Consider the following 25,256-nt stretch of genomic DNA (forward strand, 5'->3'; position numbering starts at 1 on the left):
ATGGTTAATCAAAAAGTTAAAGTTAGAAGTACCCTACTATCCAGCAATCACACGACTGGGTATTTACCACAAAAATACAAAAACACTAACTGAAAGGGATACATGCACCCCTATGTTTATATGATGATGATATTGGGTGATGTATAAAAGTATTAAATCGCTATACTATACACCTGAAACTCATATAACACTGTATGTTAACTATATAAGAATTAGAATAAAAAAAAAAAAGAGGGAAATGAAACAAAACCAGAACACCAGAATTTCTAAAAACTTTTAAGGAATAAGCATTGGAATATTTGACTCATGTCATAAGAATCTTACAAATCTATTACTTTACATATTTGGCTTTACAGATAAAATTGGAAGAACTTGACTTGATACATAGATTTCAAATTTCTGATTCTGTCTCCACGATTTATAAGTTGTGATTTCAGCCAAGATATTTCATCTCTCATACCTTGTTTCCTCTTTTATACAATAATGCTGTTGAAACAGCTAATAGATCTCTAAATTGTCCATTATCTCTAATATGGTTTGATTCTGCAATAAAATAAGTTTGACTAATAATTACAAAATAACATATGTGAGATATATATAAAAAAAGAACTTACTTGTTAATATGATATTGACCAAAACTTCTTCCTTGGTGGGATTTTGGAAAGGTATAATAATAGATGAATGAAGACGGAGGTATGTGGTTATTCTTTCTATGTCTATAGGCTGGGGGAACAGTCCTACTCCAGAGAGGTAGAATATCCATTCTTTAAACTGTTTAAAGATAAACATTCATGACATATATATCCTAATTGCATACATTTTATTTGCAACGCTTAATAAATAATATGCATAAAAATCTTGGTAGATAAGAAACATTTCAGCGTGCCTGGGTGGCTTAGTCAGTTGACTCTTGATTTCGGCTCAGGTTGTGATATCTGGGTCGTGAGATCAAGCCCCACGGGCTCCGCTCAGTGGGGAATCTGCCTCTCTCTCTCTCTCTCTTCCCCTCCCCCCTGCTCCTGCTTTCTCTAAAATAAATAAATGGATCTTTATTAAAAAAACCATTTTGTTGTCAATATTTAATATGCATTGTTATACATTCTTTTCTTTTCCAAATTCCTTTTGATTTAATTGAATATTCAATGTATTTCTGCACTAAAAAAAGAGAGCAAAAGACCAATACTCAAATGTTAAACATATCTGAGGTTATTGATAGCAACAAAAAGGAGAAATCTTAATGAAAACCTTGTACTTCTGCTCAAGGTTTTTTAAAAAAACAATCTGTCTAGCAAACTGGATACTAAACACTACATGAAGTTTCCAAAATCCTAGAGTGAATTTCAAATGAAATTCAGATAGTTATCACATGAAGGCTAAGATGGTGAGGCACAGATTGAAGTCCCATTAAAAGGAAATGTGCACAACTGCACGCCTTATTATTTATCCCTACAGCCTAGTACGGTGTATGCTCTGTTATGACATGATAGAGAAGAATGGCTCAAAAATTATGTGAAGGAGATTGCAGGTAGCCACTGTTCTTGTCTGGGTTTCATAAACCCGCAAAGCACTGTTTGAAAATGTTCCCTTTGTGTTCATTTAGAATAAAAACCCCCGAGAGTACAACAGACTGTGACTCAGTTCTGCAATGAACACTTTGCTAATGTTCCAGATGAATAAAGAGGTCACAAAGTGAAAACCAACAAACAATAACCTAGTTTATAATATTTTAAGCTACATGGATGTGTCCAAGCCTCCAATAAAAGAGGAAAACTTTTAAGATTGTTTCAAACTAGGACAGGTGGTGACAGTAAATCTATAAAATGCTGTCTCTGCATAGGAAGGATTAAAGGTAAGTTTTATCTGCATATTTCTTCAAATGACTGCATTACTTTCAGTGAGAGATTCTACCAGCAGAATACAAGTGCACTATATTTTCACTTACAATGTCCAAACCTGACTCCATACAATTCAATGACTGGAATCAAGCATCAGGGTTCAATTACATTAACAACTTTTTTTTTACATAAATTACTTACTTTTTGGGGGTACTTAATAAAAATCAATCCTGGATGACAAAAATGAAATTACTTTATTTATTTTTTTAAAAAAGATCTTATTTATTCATTTGACGGAGAGAGAGAGACAGCCAGTGAGAGAGGGAACACAAGCAGGAGGAGTGGGAGAGAAAGAAGCAGGCTCACAGTGGAAGAGCCTGACGTGGGGCTCGATCCCAGAACTCCAGGATCACGCCCTAAGCCGAAGGCAGACGCTTAACGACTGAGCCACCCAGGTGCCCCAAAAATGAAATTACTTTAAACCACTGGGAATGAGCCAAACTACAAAAACAAGAAGGCCATGTTTTCATGTTTCACGAGTGGCCTGGAATATAAGAGCTTCTAAATTGAACTACATCCCACCATTATGAACACCAGTATCCAACAACAGCCCTAGCATTGCTTAAATTATCCCCTTGGGTTCAGAGAGGGAAATTAAAAATTATCCAAACAAACATGTCCATGAAAAAAATAAAGTACCATTTTTAGCCCACCTTTATCCAAAGTTTTTTGAAAGAAGACACAGCATAACCTTTAAAGATCCAATTCCACGGGCGCCTGGGTGGCTCAGTCGATTAAGCTTCCAACTCTTGATTTCAGCTCTGGTCATGATCTCAAGGCCGTGAGATCAAGCCCCGTGTGGAGCCCCATGTGGAGCCCCGTGTGAGCCCCACATGGAGAACCACAATGGGCTCCACACTCAGTGGGGAATCTGCTTGAGATTCTCTCCCTTTCCCTCTGCTCTCCCCTGCTTGTGCTCCCTTTCTAAAATAAATAAATCTTTTAAAAAAAGATCTGCCTTGTTAAAATTATTTTTGTAGAAGGAAATAATCTCTACTATACTTTACCTCTTTTGTATGAAAAGGATTATTGTTTTTTATTCTTTAATATTTTTGAGAATCAAGGATACTTCCAGAGCATTGCTTCAGTTTATATAAAAGTCAGTCATCATGTAAGAAATTTAATAGCCTCAAATTTTTTCCTTCTGCAGGTAAATTACACATTTCTTGGAAAAGAGGATACTCCAGTCACCCACAGGTCTTACACTGACATGGGGTCCCCCATATTATATTTGATTCCACTGCCTCTCAGGTGGCAGGGTTTTGTAAGCTCTTTGGTGTCCTGTAGGATTTAAAGCACATATCTCCATTTACATTCTTCCTTATAACACTTGAAGAAATAAAAAGTAATAATAATTGTCAAAAGTTATGTAAAAGTTTCACTGGCAGTAAGACAGTTATAATAGTCTGTAGGTAGCTGCAAAAACAGTCAAGAAGACAGGTTGAAGTCACACATCCTGGGTTCGGGTCTGAGTTAAACCTCTTACTAGCTGCCTGACCTTAATTTCTTTGTGTCTGTTTCCTGATTCATAAAATGGGATTGATATTTCCACCACAGGACTGTGGTAAGAATGAGTTGATAGAATTCTTAGAATGGCAAGTAGCAAGTTTAGAGATGCTTAAAAAATTTATTAGTTATTATTGTTTTTATTTTTTATTTATTTTTTAAAAGATATTTATTTGAGAGAGAGAAAGTAGAAAGGGGATGAGGGGCAGAGGGAGAGAATCTCAAGCAGACTCTGCACGAGTGCAGAGACCAATGTGGGGCTTGATCTCATGACCCTGAGATCATGACCTGAGCTGAAACCTGATGCTTAACCAACTGGGCCACCCAGGCGTCCCTGAACTATTGTTGCTTTTAAAAAATTATTATTAATCAGTAACACCGTACAGATGAAATACAATGAAAAAATAATACAACATTTGCAAGACCACATTTTCTACTTTAAGTTCATGAAAATACAAGTAAACAAGCCAGAAAATTAACATAAATGCAGCAAAGTGGCATTTCCATTAAAATACCTATATTTTAAATCTGGTTGTACATTCTCCTTCATTCAAGTAACCTAAGGATTTAAAAATGCCTTCTATAGATGCCTTCACATGCACAATGTACACCGTATTTCCAAAAGTTCATTTAATTAATAATTTACAATGAACTTGTTTTGCTTGCAAAATATGTCAGTGAATGAATTAGATTTACTTATTTATTTATTTATTTTGAAACTTAATGAACTTGACTTGGTCTAAGAATACTCTATTATACCTGAGTACAGGAGAAGATGATAGAAACTTGATGACCAGTTCTTCCAAGAGCCGAAGGAAAAAAGTGAACAGATACTTCGTTGATGGAGTGAGGAGGTACGGTCAGCTGTGTAAATTCAGAGAGAGAGAAAAAAAAAATCAATGCTTTTGTTTGAGTCAGGATCTTTGCATGCTAGGTATAAGCCAGGTTGACTTTCGTGTGATTGGTGTGTTACCTTGTATTGTTACCCATTCTTAGTATATCTGCTTGGTGAAGACTGGTATAATGGCCATGGTAAGCAGTGTTTAGTAATGTTTACCCCATGCTCTTCCCTCAGACAATGACCACATGGAGTTACTCACTTTATAAAAGGAAATCAGGATTAATTTTTAAAGCTGAATAAGAACCCCAAATAAGAAAATACACATTTTTTAAAGAATCCATAGCTTATCAATCGTCCCAAGATACATGTGAAACCACTGGGAACCTAACTTGTAGCCCTAGTGATGTCAAAAGAGATAAACTGATTGTAAGCATAGATGTAAGGAAGGCTTCTTTAGTATACAATGAAGTGTTCCTTTTTGTCCTATTACATACAAGGTGTGACCTGTTAGAATAACTTGAGTCTAAACAGTATTAGAATGAGTTACCTCTTTAAAGATTGTGAAAGAAGCCAGCAACTCCATCAAAATGCTATACTGTGAATAATATAATATTTAACATCAACGCTTACAGAAATGAAAAGGCATATGTCTGAAAAGTACGTTTATTTTTTTCACTACTGTATTTTGCCAGATCACTTTTGAAAATATAAAACTGCAATATAGCGGTGTCATTCAAATCCTTGTAGAATGTAGCACTTAGTGCTTAATAATGTTCTGGTAATGACATGAAATACAGTTTATTGTTATATTTAGAACAGTCACCTCCTTAACTATATATAAGTGTGGTTTATCTATAGCAAATATTTTTATCTCAGGCTGCCTCTCCCTCTGATAGTTAATCACTTAAGTTTATGCACACATAAGGAATATAAATTAATTTCAATATCAACCTTAGCAAAAAAAAAATAAGAAAAGTTGTATCTCATATATTCCTTCAATTTAGCAAATACGAAAAAAGTTCTCTAGATAGATAGATATAAGGAAATCATCTATTTCATTGGAAAAATCATATACTACTATATTAACTTGCATTTTAATTCTAGTTGTACCACTTACTAACCACATGGTTTAAGTATGTTAGCCTCTCTGGTCTCAAATTCCTCTTCCTTAAATATATGTCAGAAGCACATGGTGCAGCTTGAGGCAGTATATATAACCAAACAGTAACTCAATAAAATTCCTTTATTTTCACCTAAAATTCACTGAAAAATCCCATGGTTTCAAGGAAAGGAAGATAAACACTATTGGTTGGAATTTATCTGCAGCAAATGTACTGGTTTAATGTAATGGGATATAGATAATATGTTACATATAGGACCTTTTGGAAACTTGCGAACATTTAATTACAAGCGTCATCATAATAACCAATTCCAATATGTGAGTTTACACTGGATCTTAGTTGAAGAGAGAAAGATTATCGGGACAACTGAGTAAACTTTAATTTGGACAGGATACTAGATGATGCGGGAGATTAATTGTGCTATTAAGAAGTATAATCTGAAGTATTTAGTGTTGACATAGCATTATGCCCACAACTCACCTTCAGACTGAACAGTAAGAAATGTAAGAGAAAGAAGACAAACGTAGCAAATCATTAACATAAGAACCAAAATAGAAGGTATAAATTTGTGCTTATATATGCACAAGCATATATAATAATACAGAGCATTATTATTAAGCACTAAGATTAATTAAACTATATACACAATGTTATATACACAATTGTATATATAGTTTAATCTTAGAGTAACTATACTAAAATGTACACACATGCTTGTATTACTTAACACTGTATTTTCCATAAATTAAACAAAATATGGTGGTCAGGATATAGTTTACAAATAACTGAAATTCCTCATTAGAAAGTGGTGTTAGCAATATAATACTTAGTGATATCTAATTTGACACATTATGGCAGTTAAGAACTAATTTCATATCATAATATTATTAAGTGGCAACCAGTCATTGACAGGAGATAGGTATTAAGATACAAATGAAATCACATTATAGATTTCTTGAACAATCATTAACAGCAAATAGTAAAAGCCTTTATTTAAATACTATATCTACTTAACAGGGCTTCATGATTGATGGTGAGATCCTCTGAAGAAAATAATCTATCACAATTACCATTTTGAAGTTTACCTGCATGATTTTGGTACGCACTGAACGTATTTGGTATCATATGCTTTGAAACAAAGATATTGATGCTAAAACTTCAGATCTTGTTTTGTTACTTGTGGGAGGAGAAAAGTGACTGGGGCCCATTGACTGGTTCTAGTCTCTGCTAGGGACCAAGGAATTAGAAAATGGGGTAGAGAAAGGAGAGAGGGTCAGAGTTGTTCACATTGTTTGGGAGTGGGGGACAGGTGATGGGCAGGAACTCATCAAGTGCTGGAAGGAACTAGCCTCTTGGAACCCTGGAAACACAGAAAGATTGCTGAGTCAATATCGTACTACTGGGAAATGATTTCTAAATCTGATTACTAAAATGGTCAGAAATAAAGCACAACCGGTTTATTTAAGAGGCCGGTGATAATGAGTATGATACTAGCATATAGAATTTTAAAAATTTAGATGAACACATTATTGGTTTCTTTGATCAATTAAAATGGGGGAGAGATATATATGTATATAAATTCTATTTTTAAATTTAAAGCATTTGAAACCTTATTAATAAAACAAATGATAATACTCCATGATGTCTCAAAATCAGTATTGAAAAACGCTCCAGTAGTGGTAGGTTACTTGGCTTTCCAAATGTACTTACTGATGATCTGTTAACATCCAAGACAAAATTTTCAGGATTACTGTTTGTTGCTTGCAATTCTAAGGTCTCATGTGTAGGATTAATTAAAGGAATGATCTGAGTGACATACCTGGAAAGAAAAATGAAGTGAGTAAACTTGTTCATAAGCTTGTACAATGATAATTCTATAAACCTGAGGACTGCCATGGGTTGAACTGCATGTCCAAAAAAGATATATTTAAGTTCCAACTCCCAATACCTCAGAATGTGACCTTATTTGGAAAGAGGGTCACTGCAGATGTAATTAGTGAAGATGCGATCATACTGGAGTAGGGTGGCCCTTAATCCCTTAGGACTGGTGTCCTTATAAGAATATAGTGTGTAGACACATGAGAAGATGACCACAGGGCAACGGAGGTAGAGAGTGGAGTGACGCGCCTCTAAGTCAAGGAGTACCAAGGACTGCTGGTAAGCACTAGAAGCCACAAGAGGAAAGGAAGCATTCTCTCTCCCTGGTTTCAGATGGAACACGGTCCTGCTGAAAACTGGACTTCAAATTTCTAGCCTCCAGAACTGTGAGACAATATGTTTCTGTTGTTTTAAGCCACCCAGGGTGTGGTACTTGTCATGACAGGTTTAGGAAACTAATACAATGACTTGTGTGAGTTTCAAAATAAAAATAATCATGCACGAACTAATGACATTTTGCTAAAATTAGTCCTTGATTTTCTATTTTTGAGACCAAATGTTATTCCACACTGGATAGTGGAGTATATCCCCGTTTTAGGAGCAATATTTACTCATCATTTTGTAACTGCTAAATTCAGGCAAAAAAGTTAACATAGTCTGGAAATAATAACAATGAGTAATAAATTCACAAAGTTCTGTCCATTACATTGAAAAGATCCAAACCAATGATGAGTAATACAAAAAAAAGAAAAGAAAGAAAGAAAGAAAGAAAGAAAGAAAGAAAGAAAAAGAAAAAGAAAAAAATGTGGCTGGTATTTACACTCAAAGGAAAGAATAATCAAGAGGATTCATAATCTTCATTCTACCATCATTTCTAATACCTTTTGATGTATAGCATGAAAACTGTCATCCTGTAGAAATGCAAAGTAAAACCACACTGAGATACCACCTCACAGCTGTTAGGATGGCTGTCATTTAAAAAAACAATAAGTGTTGGGAAGGATATGGAGAAAATGGAACACTGGTACACCACTGATGGGAATGTAAATTGGTACAGCCACTATGGCAAACAATAGAGAAGGGTTCCTCAAAAAATTAAAAAAATAAAACTACTATATGATCCAACAATTGGATCCCAACTATTGGGTATACACCAATTATTGGGTATATATCCAAAATTAATGAAATCAGTATCTTGAAGACATAACTGCACTCCCACGTTAACTGCAACATTATTCACAATTGCCAAGATATGGAAATAACTTAAATGTTCTTCCACAGATGAATGGATAAATAAAACATGAAATACACAATGAAATATTACTCAAACTTAAAAAAGAAGGAAATCCTGACATTTGCAACAACATGGATGAAACCTAGAGGACATTATGTTAGGTGAAATAACTCAGAGAGAGAAAGACAAATACTGTGTGCTCATTTATATGTGGAATCTAAAAAAGTGAAAAATAGTGTAGGCTCTGTGGGAATTAAAATCAATTTCATTACAAAGATTAATATAACTTGATGACATTTGAAATGGGCGAAGATACAAAAAGTAAGAAGTGTATGTAGCCTGTGACTGCCAGTGGACCAAGGAGCAAAATATATAAACTAAAGAGGTACTTGATTCATTGTTTACCCAGAAAAAGTTTTTCAATTGAATTGAATCTAATAAAACTTTTCTTTAATTGCTAGTTTTCCCAATAATGAGAAATGAAGTTTGTAATTACAAATGTGTATACTGAGGATTGTTGATGCACATATTACTTATTACTTAGGGACAAAATTAAATTTCTTGAGTTTAAAATGTTGTTATACTTTTTCCTTGGGTTACTTATTTCTAAATAGTCACGATAAAATATTTTTTTATCAAGACTGTTTCAAACTTACTAATACAGAATAACAAGGGAAAATTAAAATAATATTACTTGTCAAATCAATGAAAAACAAGAAGGTAATTTAAAAAAATATTTATTTATTTTGAGAGCGAGCAAGCAAGCGAGCAAGTGTGTGGAGGGGCAGAGGGAGAGAGAAGTATCCTGAAGCAGACTCCCTGCTAGCACAGAGCCCTATTTGGGGCTCGATGCCAAGATTCTGAGATCATGACCTGTGCTGAAATCAAGAGTCAGCCACTTACCCAAATGAGCCACCCAGATGCACCAAGAAGGTAATTTAAATGTGAACCAAGTGGTAGCACCTTAAAAACCAGTTCTAGGATGAAGTGTATGTGTGAACTCTGAATTATTTTTTTCAACTTCTTGTGAGTCTTAAACTCTTTCAAAATAAAAAGGCCCTAAAAAAAAACACAGTGCCAGGACGCCCGGGTGGCTCAGTCAGTTAAGTGTCTGACTCTTGATTTCAGCTCATGTCATGATCTCAGGGTTGTGAGACTGAGCCCCGTGTCTGGCTCTGTGCTGAGTGGAGAGTCCACTTGAGATTCTCTCTCTCCCTCTCCCTCTGACCCTCCCCCTACTCGTGCTCTCTCTAAATAGATAAATAAAATCATAAAAAAAAAAAAAAAAAGACAGTGCCGAATACCGGTAATGAGAAAATACCATGAACCACTAAGAAGAACGCACTTAATAATAAAAGGATAAAACAAAAAATGCCTCCGATATGTAAAGGTTCATGGGGTTACTGAATTCAATTAATTTCGAGTTGCAAATTATTTAGTAAGTGACCACTACCATTCTGAAACTCATTAATATTAATCTGTAAAGCAAATCAGATTATAATTAAGTCTGTCTCTGACTTAAAAGTGCAGAGTCTGACTACTTACTCTACTCGTCTCTGCTTATACTTGACATTAAGCTGGGAACAACTAAATAATGTATCTCCAACATGAATATTTCTGCTGTACTCTAGGCTTTTTCTCAAACTTCCTACTCATCATTCAGATGTTGAATAGAAACTTCAAATTTACAGGTCCTAAGCTGAGCTCTTGATACCTACCCTCAAACCAGCTTTTCTTCTAGTCTTCTCTATCTCAGTTAATGTCACATCTTTAGTTCCAATTGCTCAGGTCAAAAATGTTAGTGTCATCCATGTCCTGCTGTTTTCCTTATGCCTCAAATATTAGTAGTTAGCAAAACTCATTAGCTCTACTTTAAAAAATAAACCATAACTGAACACTTCTCTTCACACTCACTGGCAATCCTCTGGTCCAACCTGCTATCATCTTGGTCCTGAATTAGTGTCATGATCTCCTAACTGACGTTTCTCTGACATCACACACAGATATCAATTTCAGGTACATTGTGGATCTAAATATGAGAGGTACAGACAATGTATTTTTTGAGAAATAACATAGAAGTTCTTAATGATGTTGGAAAATGGAAGAACTGGAGAAAACAAAAAGGCTGATAAACTACATTAAAATTCAGAATGTAATGTCGTTAAAAGACTCCATTAAGAGACTGAAAAGGAAATTCACAAGATAAGAAAAGGTATTTGCAACATATATAACCCACAAAGGCTTATAGCCAATATATATAAAGAACTATGATATAAAGGAAAATACAAACTAATAGTAAAATGGTCAAGGGACACGAACAAAAATTTCAAACATATGGCAGGTGCTCAACTTCATTAGTCATGAGAGAAATGTAAATTAAAAGTACACTGACATGCACTATACAGTGGCTAACTGAACATACTAAAAAAGAAAAAAAGAAAGAAAGAAAGAAAGGAAGAAAAGAAGAAAGAAAGAAAGAAAGAAAGAAAGAAAGAAAGAAAGAAAGAAAGAAAGAAAAAGAAAGAAAGAAAGAAAAAGAAAAGAAAAGTACATTGACATAGGAGTGCCTGTCTGGCTCAGTCAGAAGAGTGTGTGACTCTTGATCTCAGGGTCGTGAGTTTGAGCCCCATGTTGGGTGTAGAGATTACTCAAAAACAAAATCTGAAGGGGTGCCTGGGTGGCTCAGTTAGGCTCTGACTCTTGATTTCAGTTCCATGATCTCAGGGTCATGGGAACAAGCTCCGCATCGGGCTCTAAGCTCAATGCAGAGTCTGTTGGGGCTCTCTTTCTCCCTCTTTCTCTGTCCCTCCCCTGCTCTCTCCCTCTCCCCCTCCCAAGTAAATAAACAAACAAATCTTTTTAAAAAAAATCTTAAAAAAATAAAAGTACATTGACATACCACTTTACACACATCACAATGGTTAAAATTAGTCTTATAATACCCACGTTCTTGAGGATGTGAAGCAACTACAATTCATAAATGGCCAGTGGAGTGTAAAGAAGTACAACCAGTTTTGAACTGTTTGTTGTTATACACTAAATTAAAGTGATATTGCATTCCTATGTTTGTACCCAATAGAAATGAGCACAAATGTGCAACAAAGGCATATATAATGTTATAAACAACATGTTTCATAATTTGTCAAACTGGGGGAAAAAAAAACCCAAGTCGATCAACAATAAAAAGTACTTTTTTTGCAGCAATGAAAATAAATGAAGAATGCCACATAGAACAACACGAATGGGTCAATAAGTCCTGACTATCATTTTACAGCCTCACATTCAAATATGAGCGAGGGGAGCCTGGGTGGCTCGGTGGGTTAAGTGTCCAACTCCTGATTTTGACTCAGGTCATGATCTCAGTGTCGTGAGTCTGAGACCCCATTGGGCTCTGCACTCAGCAGGGAGTCTGCCTGAGATTCTCTCTTTCCCTCTGCCCCTCCTCCCCCTCTTTCTCAATTAAATAAATACATCTTTATTTATTTTTTTTTAATTAATGATTTTTTATTATATTGTGTTAGTCACCATACAGTACATCCCCGGTTTCCGATGTAAAGCTCGATGATTCATTAGTTGCGTATAACACCCAGTGCACCACGCAATACGTGCCCTCCTTACTACCCATCACCGGCCTATCCCATTCCCCCACCCCCCTCCCCTCTGAAGCCCTCAGTTTGTTTCTCATAGTCCATAGTCTCCCATGCTTCATTCCCCCTTCTGATTACCCCCCCCTTTCTTTATCCCTTTCTTCCCCTACCGATCTTCCTAGTTCTTATGTTCCACAGATGAGAGAAATCATATGATAGTTGTCTTTCTCTGCTTGACTTATTTCACTTAGCATTATCTCCTCCAGTGCCAATAAATACATCTTTAAATATGAGCAAAACAAGTAAAGTTTTGAGTAGGAAAAAAGGACAACAAAATTTATAATCAAAGACAACAACCATGACCTCTTAAAATGACCATTCATATCTTAAGCATATCAGAAAAAAAATTACCAACATGAAATAAGAACAGAACATTATAATTTAAAAAAAAAACAAAAATAGGTAAAAGAAACATCCAAACAACAACAAAAATGGTGTTGGATGTTGATAGCTGACATGAAAATTCAACAGAAAGAACGGAACATAAATTCAGGTAATCTATCTGAATGCAAAAGCACAGATGTTGGTTAAAAAAAAAAAAAAGACCAAAAAAAATATGAAAATTTAAATAGCCCCCAACTTCTAAAACTAAAACATAGATGTTGTAGGAAGAGAGAAAATAGATGGGATAATTTGAGACTTCCAGAAACTGAAAGTCATGTGTTTCATATGGAAAGAGACCCCAACTACCTAGAAAAATGTATGAAAATAAAGCCACACCAATTTATCAAACATTTTAAAGACATTGGACACAATTAACAGCCATGCAAACTTCCAAAGAGGATCAGGATCCAGAATAAGGCTGGCTAATAAAGTAGTTACTATCAAACATCTATTAATATTATGCAACTTTTAATTATATACAGTATGACTCAGATAAAAAGAAATTATGCTTTAGAACAACATGACCAAAAGTAACAAGAACTCAAAAAGAAAGAGAAAAGGTGAGCACCTTTTAGTGGAATGAAAAAAAAACCCATGACTGTAAAACTGGTTGTGCTAAATATTTTCACATAAGTGTATTATATCTGTTAATAATTTTCTATACATATATAAGTTTTCATACATTAGTATATTTTTAAAACAAGAATAAATAGAAAACTAGAAATAAGTTTGTTAGTAAGTTAAAGCAGACACTGCTGGCACCCTACCCAGTTCCCCTAGAAGATTCTTCCCAGTTCACTCACTACCCTCAGACCCCAACTTCTACATGCTTGCTGTTCATCTTCCATCTGAGGCTGTCAGATGATTGCCCTTGGGTCCTGCGGCCTCCTCCACTGTACAGACAGAAGTGCCTGGGAGTTTATACCTCTTCCCAAAGAAGCTTATAGTGACTAGTATGGGAAGTCAAAAGCCAAGCATCTTTGCATCAAGACAGGATAAACTCTGAGATGTGATTTATGCTACACAGCTCTCTGCAGGATCAGATAGTCTGGGACTGTACCTGCAATCACACCCTTGCTTAGCTTCTTCCCTTTTCTTATCCTGCTTCCCCTAGTCTCTCACTGATCGTTTTAATGAGACCACTTCCTTAATAAATCACTTGCTACAGATTTATTTAGCGCAGATCTGGCACTGGGAGAATTCAATACTCTTCTGGAGTGCTAAGGGAGAGAAATTAACAAAGAGGTACTGATTTGCCCACTAGAACACATGCTCTTTAATAGTATGAATTGTGTATTGTCCTTTGGACAAAAAAAATCCAAGACCTAAAGTTTCATTAGTCAGTGGTGACTGAAATGCAGGAAAGACAAGTTGCAGTGATCTATTGTGCCATTAAAATCAGCCCAATACTATAAGTTATATTTAATTAAAAGCCCTTCATGTTTTTATTTTTATTGTTTCTTTTACATATAGTAGTTCCAGGGAATTTTAGGTTTGCCTTCAGGCCTAACATGCTGTATTTTGTTTGAATTAAGATTGCACCAAATCCTCTTGCAGACCCACATATCTCCTAATCACCCTTTGTTAAGTTCGTTAACACAGTCATGTATGCTACTGCAATATGAAGCAGGAAAGAGGACAAAGGATATTTCTGCTAGAGAATGTACAGACTTTGGCATGTTTTTATATTAGCAAATGCTATTTATTTGTTTCAAGATTATTATCTTTTAAAGGTTTGTAGGGCAAATCTTTGAATTTCCATTGGATTTTCTACATAGATCCACTACTTTGAATCTGGAAAATTGTATACAAGAACATTCTCCTTAGTCTCTTTCCTACATTTAGTGACCTAGGGCAAATCACTTAGCATCTGTAAACCTCAGTTACCCCATTTGAAACTGAGGCAAATCCTGCTAATAGGCATGTTAGTCTTAAAAAACATTCATGTAGTTTATATCTGTGAACAATATAGTAACTTTTGAATCTAGAACTTCCTTTCAAGATGATATGGCTCAAAAATCCCCATCCTGAGTGAAAAAAATTGTGACCCTGAGATGATGATAATGAATGCATTTGACACATATTAGAAACCAAATGATTTCAAAAATATTTGATTTAATAAGGACCTTTATTATAAGCTATGAGGGATTACTTCACCTTTATATGGAATTATTCTATAGTAATTTATGGAAGCATGTTTTCAATTGTATCTGACATAATAATCAAAACTGCTCACTAAAAAAATAAATAAATGTCACCTTGAGCTTTATATAACTCTGATCTGAGACCCATAAACTATTTAGAATTCATTAATACTATAATTCTATTTGTTTCATATTGGATTTCCATTCCTCAATAAAATGTAATCTCTATAGAGTTATTAAAAATCAATCAATCAATAAAAATAAAAGTAGGAATTGTGGGGGCGCCTGGGTGGCTCGGCTGGTTGAGTGCCTGACTCTTGGTTTCAGCTCAGGTCACGATCTCAGGGTCTTGAGCGTGAGCCCCATGTCAGGCTCCTCACTCAGCAGAGAGTCTGCTTCTATCCCTCTCCCTTTGCCGCTCCCCTGTTCGTGCTCGCTCTCTCTCAAATAAATAAATAACTCTTAAAAAACAATAAAAGTTGGAATTGTGATTTGGTTACCCCCATGTACTAGCATCGAACCTGGTACGAGACATGTAATAAGAGTGTAACCACGTAAATGTAAATGGTCCTATATCTCAAGGGCACATGGTTTTAGCCAAGTGACCAAGTATTCTCCACTGTCCATTGCTGATCCCCTGCTTTGCCTTGACCCAACTTTAGTCAGCCTTCTATGTTTCCTATGGGCCCCTGAGCTTGGCTTGTCCCCAAGCCTGAGCAAGCACAAATAAAGTGGAACATGCCTCCTTCCTTGGCTTCTCCTGGGAATCGGCTTACCACACGGCGACTCTTTTCCTATCAGTCGCCACCAGTCGTTTTCCTTTCCTTGTCCGGCTTTCCCTCCCAAGAGTCTGCTTATCTCTTCTTGTCCCACCTTTACCTTTTCCTGTTTGATTTTTTGAGACGCTTGCAGGTTTCTGCGATCTAAGTTCTCCAACTATTTCAATAGTCCCTTTCTCTCCCTTGCAATAGTCATTTTGAATAAAAGCCTTTCCTTACTAAGTTGTTTTTTCTTTCATGTAAGTTTTCCATGGGGGTAGTTTAAATATCCAACCTTCCCTGGGAAAGAAAATCAATTACTAAAAATATATTTATGTCTTATCAAAAAAGATTAAGTAGATTACGATAATATTCTTTTAGATAAACTTTTTTGCTTCCATGAAATAATTTTATCTATTAAATAGAACTTACTTTCCAAGGTCACATTGTATTTCTGGTATTATGGTTGGTTTCGGTAATTCAGTAGTTAATCTCAGTAAATACCAGAACTCGAGAGCCACATCAGGCTGAAAAATAACGCTGGTGGAGAAAAATATACAAAATCTTGTCAGTGGTTTTAGTTTGTGTAATAAAATTGGCAGAAAAAAATCCTCAACAGGTGGTTTCAAATACAATATTTGACAACTGCTCTGTGATACATTCTACTATTTTAGATGTATTATTAAGTTTTTGGTGAGAAGATCACTTCGTTATTCAGAAAAAGTGTCACCATTAATATCTGTTTAATAAATACCTGTTGAATGAATGAAAAATATTTCAACGTTAATGAATTCAAATGTCTTGCAGGAGCAATAACAAGGAAAGTCCTGTTTCCTGTGATTAAATCCAATTTAGTTCATTGAATTAAACCCATGTATATTTTCATGTGAAGGCTATCAAGTGACATGCAACTCTGGAGACCTTCCTTTATCAGCATGTACTCACTTTTGGGGGAAACAGAACCTGTGACAGTCTAAAAGTATAACTGGAAAAAAAATAAATAAAATTATAACTGGGCTGCTATCTCACCTCTGTCATCTTTTATTTGAGCAGACTTGAACGAGTCACTTAAAATCATTGTGAAGGCTTTATTTCAAAGGATCAACAATAAAATAAAACGCCACACTCAAACCATACCTTTCATCTCTACAGCCTGTAGTCGCTGGAGAATACTGTACGACATAGCTGATACATTCTAGCGGAGGCAGTGTAAGTTCCTTGAGTCCATTAAGGGCAGCATTGGAAAACTGCACATCTAAGTGAAGCATTCTCTTTTTTGGATTAGAGAGAGGTATTTCAATGTAAATGCTCTCCTAGAATTACAGAGCAAATATATAATCAGCTGTTAGTGTCAGCATAGAGTGAGTCATTGTTCTATAAAAGCAAATGCAAAGAAAAGGCCATTTGTTTTATTTTTCTCTTTGATCCACTATTAAATATATCTCACTTACTTTTAATCTCTTGTATGTTTTTCTTGACTCGTCTTGGTAAATGGTATTTTTTTCAACAACAAATACTCCAAGACATCCATCTAGCTAAATGCTAAGGAAAGTGTAAAATTACATTTAAAATACAGTTTTCTTCAATATCATTATTACCATGAGGTCCATTTGTCAATGTTTTCTCTAGCTGTGGTACTCAAACTTTAAAATGCATAAGAATCATCTGCAGAGGTTGCTAAAAAATAAATTACTGGCCCCCTGCCCCAAAGACTCTGATTCAGTAGCTCTGGGATGGGGCCTGATGGTATGTATTTCTCAAAAGTTCTGCTGATCCAGAGGACACATGTTAAGTACCTCTGTATATCAGCATCAAGTGCTAGGGAAAAGCTGAACTAAGAAGACAAATTATGCTGATAATACCACTACCTTCTTGTTTAGATTCTTTCCTTCCATTCTCGTTTCTCCTGTCCTGCCTCCCCTAGCTATATCCACTCAGCCCTGGAAGGCACTCTTCAGGTTCCAAGACATTTCTTGATCCCCGGTCTGACCCATTCTGGCTAATGAGTTATATTTCATTCCATTACAGCCATGATCTCCACTGTAGTAAAAGCCATTAATTGAAAAAAAAAGTGTTAAAGGTGATTAATAGACAGGACATATCTCAGTCTTAAACAAAGACGAGTTGTCTATAATGCCTTAACCTAATGAAATGGAAAATGTTAGCATTTCAGTCATAATTCAAAGCTTGGTAATGGACGTACTTTAGGACTTGGAGGTATTTTGAAACTTATCATATTACAGAAACAACAAAAACCACCTCGATACTAAGCTGGTAGGGACAGGTGGTAATGGGAAGAGAGTTATTCACAAAAAATATCTTCAAGATAGACATTACAGCTTCACCCAAGGAATGAACATTTATTGATTACCGATATATAAATAAACGAGTGGATAAATGTTACGTTTTAGGGGAATGGAAATAGCATTGAGTGTGGCGAACAACATCTGGTAAGGAGAGATGAAAAACAAGAATATCTACAAATTTACAATTAAATCATGATATCATTTATTACAAATCAGATTTAATTATAAATGCATTGGAAAAAGGCTATCTACAATAGTTTCAGGAGATATTAGAATCATGGATTTCTAAAATATGTGGGCATTTAAATTGCTATAGTAAAATAACTAATGTTCATAATTAGAGAAGGAAAAATAAAAATATAAATTGAAAAAAACCGAATAATGACATTATGTCACAGAGTTTATCATTTCCTAGGCAATCTGAAGTATTTCATGAGACTTCCAGAATTTAGCCTCCTTGGAAGTTTCTAAGGGTCAAACAAATCAACATTAAACCATATGCCAGGATAACAAATATAAACAACCATATATTGGCCTAGAAACTCTGTCCAGTTCTTTAGACAGAAAACTGAAATGAGGTGTCTTTGGACTACACATTTGTCCTGGTCTTTTACTCAGATAGTTCTCAGAGAAGGTTACTGTCAGTTTAAAACAATGCTGTAGCTTATTTTTCACAGAAGTAAAAATAGTAGGATCTAAACCAGCGATTTTCAAAATGTTTTCATCACAACCTAGAGTAATTCATTTTACACCACGACCTGGCCCACATACACATTCCACTGAATAAAAAGATTCACAAAACAATCCCTACTCTTCCCACATGTAACATTCTCTGATGTCTTCTGTTCTCTTTTGTTCTATTCTACTTCCTAAAAAAAAAAAAATAATACTTGTTTTGAACCACTCACATTTTTTTGAGACCTATACATTGAAAAACTCTAGTCTAAAGAGGAATGAAGTACTGGAATATCGAATTGCTTTATGTCTCATCACATATAGACTTTGAACACAAAGTAAAACAAAACCACTTTCAATCTACTGTCATCGCTGCGAACTAGAAGCCATATAACAGAAGCGCGCCCTAGTGTTACAAATGTGCTACATTCTATGGTTGGCCGAAGCTTAAGAGATGAAAATGAGGATGGCAGCTCTGGGGCACTTGTGTAACAGCCTCTCTTTGACACATCCATGGCAAATATCCCTACTGAATCACTTCCCTCTTTTCCAGTAGGTCTGGACACCCCCTCAAAATTGAGCAGCCTTCCAGAGAGCAATCGTTAATTGCTTCGAACTACCTGCACCAAAGCAGTACTGCAGTCTCTAGGGAAAGCCTGCAATGGAATTCTCTGGGGCCTCAAAACCAGCAATAGACTCAATAGAAATGAATGTTTCATTATAGTAAAAAGCTTTAAGTTTCCAATTAATTAAGAGTGCTGTATTTCTAGTCCGGTAAAATACATGTCAAATTTAACTACAATATTATAAAAAATAATTTCTAACTTTCATTATAATTTGAATATTTTAAGTTTAAATAGATAAAAACCGCTAAATTACACCTTTAAAATATAGTATTGTATGAATAATCTCTTTTAAATATACATCCGCCAAAATACTGTCAAAATTAATTTAGACAAGATTAATTTTCTAACTATTTCTTAAGGCCATAAAAATTAGGTATTTCTTTAAATATTTCATGCACTCAGTAAGTTTAAGAGATTTTTGTCATTCATCATTTGATGAGATGATCCAAATTTGTAAGTTTATTCTTGAAATACCTCCTTTGTGTTAGCTATATAACCCAAAAATACATAACTATTTTCAAAACATGAAACACTGTATAAACAAGTCATCTGCGAAAATGGTTAACAGTCTTATTGTCTAAGGCATCCTGCCACCCCCATTTCATTTTATGACAAATAACTCTCAATCAATAGGAAGAATAAAGCCAGCTGAATTTCTGTGACTACACTCTCTATATAAAAGGTGTGAAATATCTGGCTAGTGTATGTCTTGTCAATGGCGTGTTCTTCCACCTTGATAAGTGGTTTTATAAGAATGAAATCACTCAGTTATAAGAATAACTCTCTCCCCATTTTAGAATTAAATGTATATCAATTAGGACTGATTTTGTTTTTGAAATTCAATGGAGATAGTGACCTTTTTTTTTGTCTTTTGTCTTTATATGGTCTCTTTTGGGTGCAGTGGTAGACAGCATTCCTTTATAAGGTGTTTAGTATTTTTCTCTGGATTGTACATAAGGAATATTTTAACTAACATAATGACTGCTTAAAGAAATTGCTTCCATTTTTCATAATCCTTTTGTAAAAGAATAAATTATGTATATTTAATCCTGTGGAATATAAGTAAAGATTTTAAACCATGAAGACATTCATAGATGTTGAAATTTAGAACACTGAAAAAATTCACTCAGCTAAGATTGGAATATATTTAAAATACGTACAAACAGATGTACTGAATTTTGCAAATTATAAACTTTCTCAGAGGAAGTTTGAACACCTATATTCATTTTAATTTTTTAAAAAATTTTTCTTTCTTTCTTTCTTTCTTTCTTTCTTTCTTTCTCTTTTTCTTTCTTTCTTTTTCTTTCTTTCTTTCTTTCTTTCTTTCTTTCTTTCTTTCTTTCTTTCTTTCTTTCCTTTTCTTTTCTTTCTTCTTCTTCTTCCTTCCTTCCTTCCTTCCTTCCTTCCTTCCTTCCTTCCTTCCTTCCTTCTTCCTTCCTTCCTTCCTTCCTTCGAAAGGGAGGGGGGTAGATGGGGAGGGGCAGGGAGAGAATCTTAAGCAGGCTCCACTCCCAGTGCAGATCCCGACACGGGGCTCTATCTCACAACCCTGAGATCATGACCTGAGCTAAAATTAAGAGTCAGATGCTTAAATGACTGAGCCACCCAGGCGACCCCCCGCCAATATTCATTCTAAAACAAATATAAAATATTTTCAGGAGTACCTGGGTGGCTCAGTCGGTTAAGCATCTCACTTTGGCTCAGGTCATGATCTTGGGGTCCTGGGATCAGCCCCTCGTGGGGCTCCGTGCTCAGCGGGGAGTCTGCTTGTCCCTCTCCCTCTGCCCACCCCCCACCCTGCTCATGCTCTTTCTCTCTCAATAAATAAATAAATAAATAAATAAATAAATCGTTAAAAAATATTTTCAGCGTCTAAATATAATTTATATGCTTATTATTTTCTTAAAACAGAAGAAACATTCTGAGAGATTTAAAAACAGGTCACGTCATTCCCCTCATTCCACTCTCTAGTGGCTTCTTGTTGCACACATGGAATAACATCTCATCTTGCCCTCTGAGGTCCTGCAAGATGTGGCCCTGCCGGGACCTCTGACCCCCCACACACTGCCCCCGACCACTGCCATTTCTGTCCAAGCTCCAGCCTCACAAGCATCTTTTCTGTTCCTGGAATGCCTGGGCTCCTACCTACTACCTCCCATTCCACCAAGCTCATTTTGTTCCGAGGGCTGATATATTTGTCAGTTGTTCTACCTGGGTGCATTTCCCCAGTCTTCATGCCACAGTCAACAAAACTCTGGACTATTTTTCTTGGTACAACTATCACTAAACTTAGCTTAGGCATTTATAATCACCATAACAGATACAGTGAATGGACTAAACTTGGTAGAGTATCATCTGAAAACGGTTTCTCTTCCACTACTGATCTCCAAACCTGGCAGAATCTCCCTTTCTCCACCTCATTGTTTTCTCAGGATAGTTCCCGATGCCAGAGAAGTCTTGTCAGATCTTTAGAGAGGTACAAAATCGATCAACACTTCTATTTCATAGCCAATGAATGTTTTTCCTGACCTTTCCTCCTGCTTTACCCCCTCCCTACCCCCAGGACATGTAGTAATTTTTCTGACTGTGAGGAAGAAGGTAGACGTAACCTGCTCTTTTCAAGCCCTTGCTCTAACTTCCTCTCCTGTAATCACTATGTTAATATGGCTCTTTCAGGTTACAGGATGAAGATGGGATGAGAGGTAAAAGAACAAAGGCCATTTACTTAATTGATACTGATTGATCTTTTCCAGTTGACTTTCTAGGTCCTTCTGTTTTCGTCTTTCTAGCATTACCCCATGTAGACTTTTTCTTCTGGGTTCTTCTCACTCTAGTAGAATGTATGTTGAGCAGATCCTTTTAAAATAGCCCAAGTCCAGTCTCCTTGCACTGAATAGAATCCACTTTGATCTACAAGGTCTTGTCATGTACCAGTGGAAGTGCAGCTGCTGTCACTCTAGCCATTTTCCCTCCATCCATGGTCCAGTCTTTTAGCAAGAACTCACCAAAATCCAATGGGCATTAAGCTGTCAGTTTCCACTCCTTAAAGAAGCCACTCTCCCTGTCTTTGTGTTCTGGCCAACGCATACAGAAGCTGGATGTGTGTGATAGGCTAAAGATCTCTCATCTTTCTTGACATGGCAGAAATATCCCTTCAGCAAAATTCTGTGCTCCCCTTCATAATATGAAGACATCATTGGGCAGGAGCTGCCCAACCAGAGGTAATATTTCCCAAACTCTCTTGCACCCAGGCATAGCCATATGACTAGCTCTCTCCCACAGGATGTGGGTGGAAGTGATACGTGTTGCCTGTGTGACGACATGATTAAGAAACCAGTGGTAATTCTTTTCCGTCTCCATCTATATGCAGGAACTGCTGAATTCCTAAAGGTTGATGGAAGCACAATATGGGAGGAGGCTGGTTCACAACATGGCAGATACCACCAACCAACTGGGAACAAGTGCACCAGAGTGTTACAATTATTAAGGACTTCTATTGTGTTAGGCCACTGAAATGTTGCAGTTGGTCAAGACAGCTAAAAACACCATAACTAAAACATTTAGTGAGTCCTTAATAAATGGCATATCAGCATCTTTCATAACATGGAGACAGAATTATCTATGGTTCTCAGGTTTGTGTCTTTACTTGAAAATGTTAAGACAAGAGAAAAACTTTCCATAAAATATCTTTTTTCAATGTTATTTTTGTTTTCTGTCTGACTCCACTAGAATGTTAGCTCCATGTAAATAAGGGCCTTGTTTGTAACATTCATCACTGTTCCTCAGCATCTAGAATAGCGCAAAGGATACCAGGGATAATAAATACTCGTTAAAGAATAAACATGCAATTTATAAGAGACTTCAGTGTTTGTATATAAACCTAATAATGGTTAATACATCTGATATTCTGGATACATTGAACTACATAATATAGCAACCACTGATAAAATCTTAGAAGGAGTTTAAACATCTCAAGTTAACCTAGGCTACCTCCTCTCATGAAAGTTACTGTTAAGGACAGCTCTGAGAAAGATAGTGGGTTAAATTTATCATTTGGTTGCCAGTTCACACCTTCTCTGAACAGGGAAAATTTAATTCACTGACTATTTGCACTGAAAACCTCATCACTTCCTATTCTAACTCGGTCAGAGTAATTAAGATTATGTTTTTTGCCCATAAAAGCTTGATGGAGTCAATGACAATTCAATATGCACTAGCAGGAAGTATTTCCCACCATATCCTCTCTCAGAAGATAATCATGAGTTCATTTTATTTTATATTATCATTTTTTAATTTAAAGATTTTATTTATTTACTTGAAAGAGAGAGAGAGAAAGATAGCGAGAGAGAGCACAAGCAAGGGGGGAGAGGGAGAAGCAGGCTCCCTGCTGAGCATGAAGCCCGACATGGGGCTCCATCCCAGGACCCCGGGATCATGACCTGAGCCACCCAGGAGCCCCCATGGGTTCATTTTAAAGGGATTATTTCTGGGGTGCCTGGCTGGCTCGGTGGGTAAAGCATGCAACTCTTGATCTCAGGGTCATGAGTTCAAGCCCCATGTTGGGCGTGGAACCTACTTAATTAAAAAAAATTAAAGGGGTTATTTCTGAGGTCCAAAACACACAATATTAATTTAAGTTAGGCATATTATTGAGGAAATTTTCAATTTTAATTTTATTCCATTTAAAAACATCACCAAGTCAGTAAACAAACTGTATCAAAGGGTATTTAAAAATGTACCATGTAATTCAGAGGAAGTGATAACTATAGTCTGTCCCAGTAATTTTCCTAATTGAAAAGTCAGTGCCAGCAGTTTAGAACTCAGAGGAAACGGGCAGATAGCTGAAAACTAGAAACACCCCTGTCATTCCTCTGTTACTGCTACCTGCATGCCCTTAGAGCTAAGGGAGTGATGCTTCACACCTCTACATCCAACCGGAGACAGACAGAGTACAGATGTGCAATCAAGGTGGGCTGCCAGTGCCAGACTGGGGGATGATGTGGGAGTGAGCATGTACTTGCCAGGCACTGAGGAGCTGGGAAAAAGTCAGAAACTCCTTTAGAGTCTATAGGTTTGTTCATGTGTATTCAGACATTTACCATAACCTTGGGGGCGGGGGTGGGGCTGAGGCAGCTATCAAAAGCAGTGGCAAACAGAAATGTATCTGATTGCAGGGAAGGATCCCTAGGATGTAGCCTCCTGCTTAAGTGTTTAAGATAGGGTCTCTCTCCCTCTGCTGTCTGTATACGCACATACATATGTATATATGTAGAGAGCAAAATGGAGTCTCTCATGTCAAGCAACGGCCTGTGTCAAGCAATGATGCAAGCAGTTAAAGGTACTGCAGCTACAAGATATTACCGGGACCAACGTCTGCTGACAGTGCAGAACTGATAAGGAGCAGAAGCCGAGCAGGTCTGCAGTGGCCCAAAACCGATTCAATCCCTTTAAAAAGGGGAGGATTTTGGCAGCAAACTCTCAGACTCTTCAGACATGACTTCTCTATGACCACTTAAAAAAGGCAGCTGCTGTTGAAGGTTCTACCCAATTGAACAGAACCGAGATCCTTCATTGCTTGAACATACAAAGTAGTAAGTGCCCAAAGCTGACTCGGACGGGACCGAGGCCTCACCTCAACGGCGCACCCACAGACTGACTTCGCGTTTGGGTCGTTCATTTCCTACACCCTTCTGTTGTCTTGTTTGTTGTGTTGCTTGTCTTCTGTTCTGTTCTGTGTGCCGTGTAAGAAGCCAAGGTTAATCACATGGTGAATTGTCATTGAGTTTGGAATCCTGAACCTGCTTCATAATTATGATTTAACTTTGCTTTGTGATTGATTAAAGTTGACATTGTGGAGAGACGCAACTCGTGTGTGCGCCTTCATAGCGTACTCATGACGATATATATGTATATACCTACATGTACATGTCCACATATAGTCTATATTTTATTTTCTCAAGACAAATTCAAAGCAGAATATTAATTTTTTATATCAACATCTCATGAGGAAGAAAAATTTCAATATCATGTACAACACCCATGATATATGATCTTTCACCCAGAAAAAATAAAGAATACAAAAATACCAAAAAAAGAAGAAAAACACAGCAAAATGAGTAAATCAAAAAAACACATATTTTTATTACGGACGCTAAAATTTTAAACTAAAAACTTATTGAAAATGGTTGGCAAGTCACATATGTTGTTTTGTATTAACATTTTTATGCTTGACACCAAGGGG

At 36.2% G+C, this 25,256-nt stretch overlaps 1 protein-coding gene across 1 annotated transcript in view; it reads right to left on the minus strand.

Moving 5' to 3' along the window:
* CFAP47 (cilia and flagella associated protein 47) overlaps window positions 1-25,256 on the minus strand; it is a 484,601-nt gene that overhangs the window by 105,209 nt on the left and 354,136 nt on the right. The window contains exons 52-56 of the mRNA XM_045790463.2: window positions 16,546-16,721; window positions 15,841-15,948; window positions 7,074-7,182; window positions 4,161-4,265; window positions 615-771 (exon numbers count right to left, since the gene is read on the minus strand). Of these exons, the coding sequence (XP_045646419.2) occupies window positions 615-771; window positions 4,161-4,265; window positions 7,074-7,182; window positions 15,841-15,948; window positions 16,546-16,721 (655 nt within the window). The remainder of the gene's footprint in view (window positions 1-614; window positions 772-4,160; window positions 4,266-7,073; window positions 7,183-15,840; window positions 15,949-16,545; window positions 16,722-25,256) is intronic.

This window comes from Ursus americanus, chromosome X, assembly GCF_024610735.1.
Source record: "Ursus americanus isolate L20-20 chromosome X, mUrsAme1.1.p, whole genome shotgun sequence".
In the NCBI taxonomy this organism is placed as follows: domain Eukaryota; kingdom Metazoa; phylum Chordata; class Mammalia; order Carnivora; family Ursidae; genus Ursus; species Ursus americanus.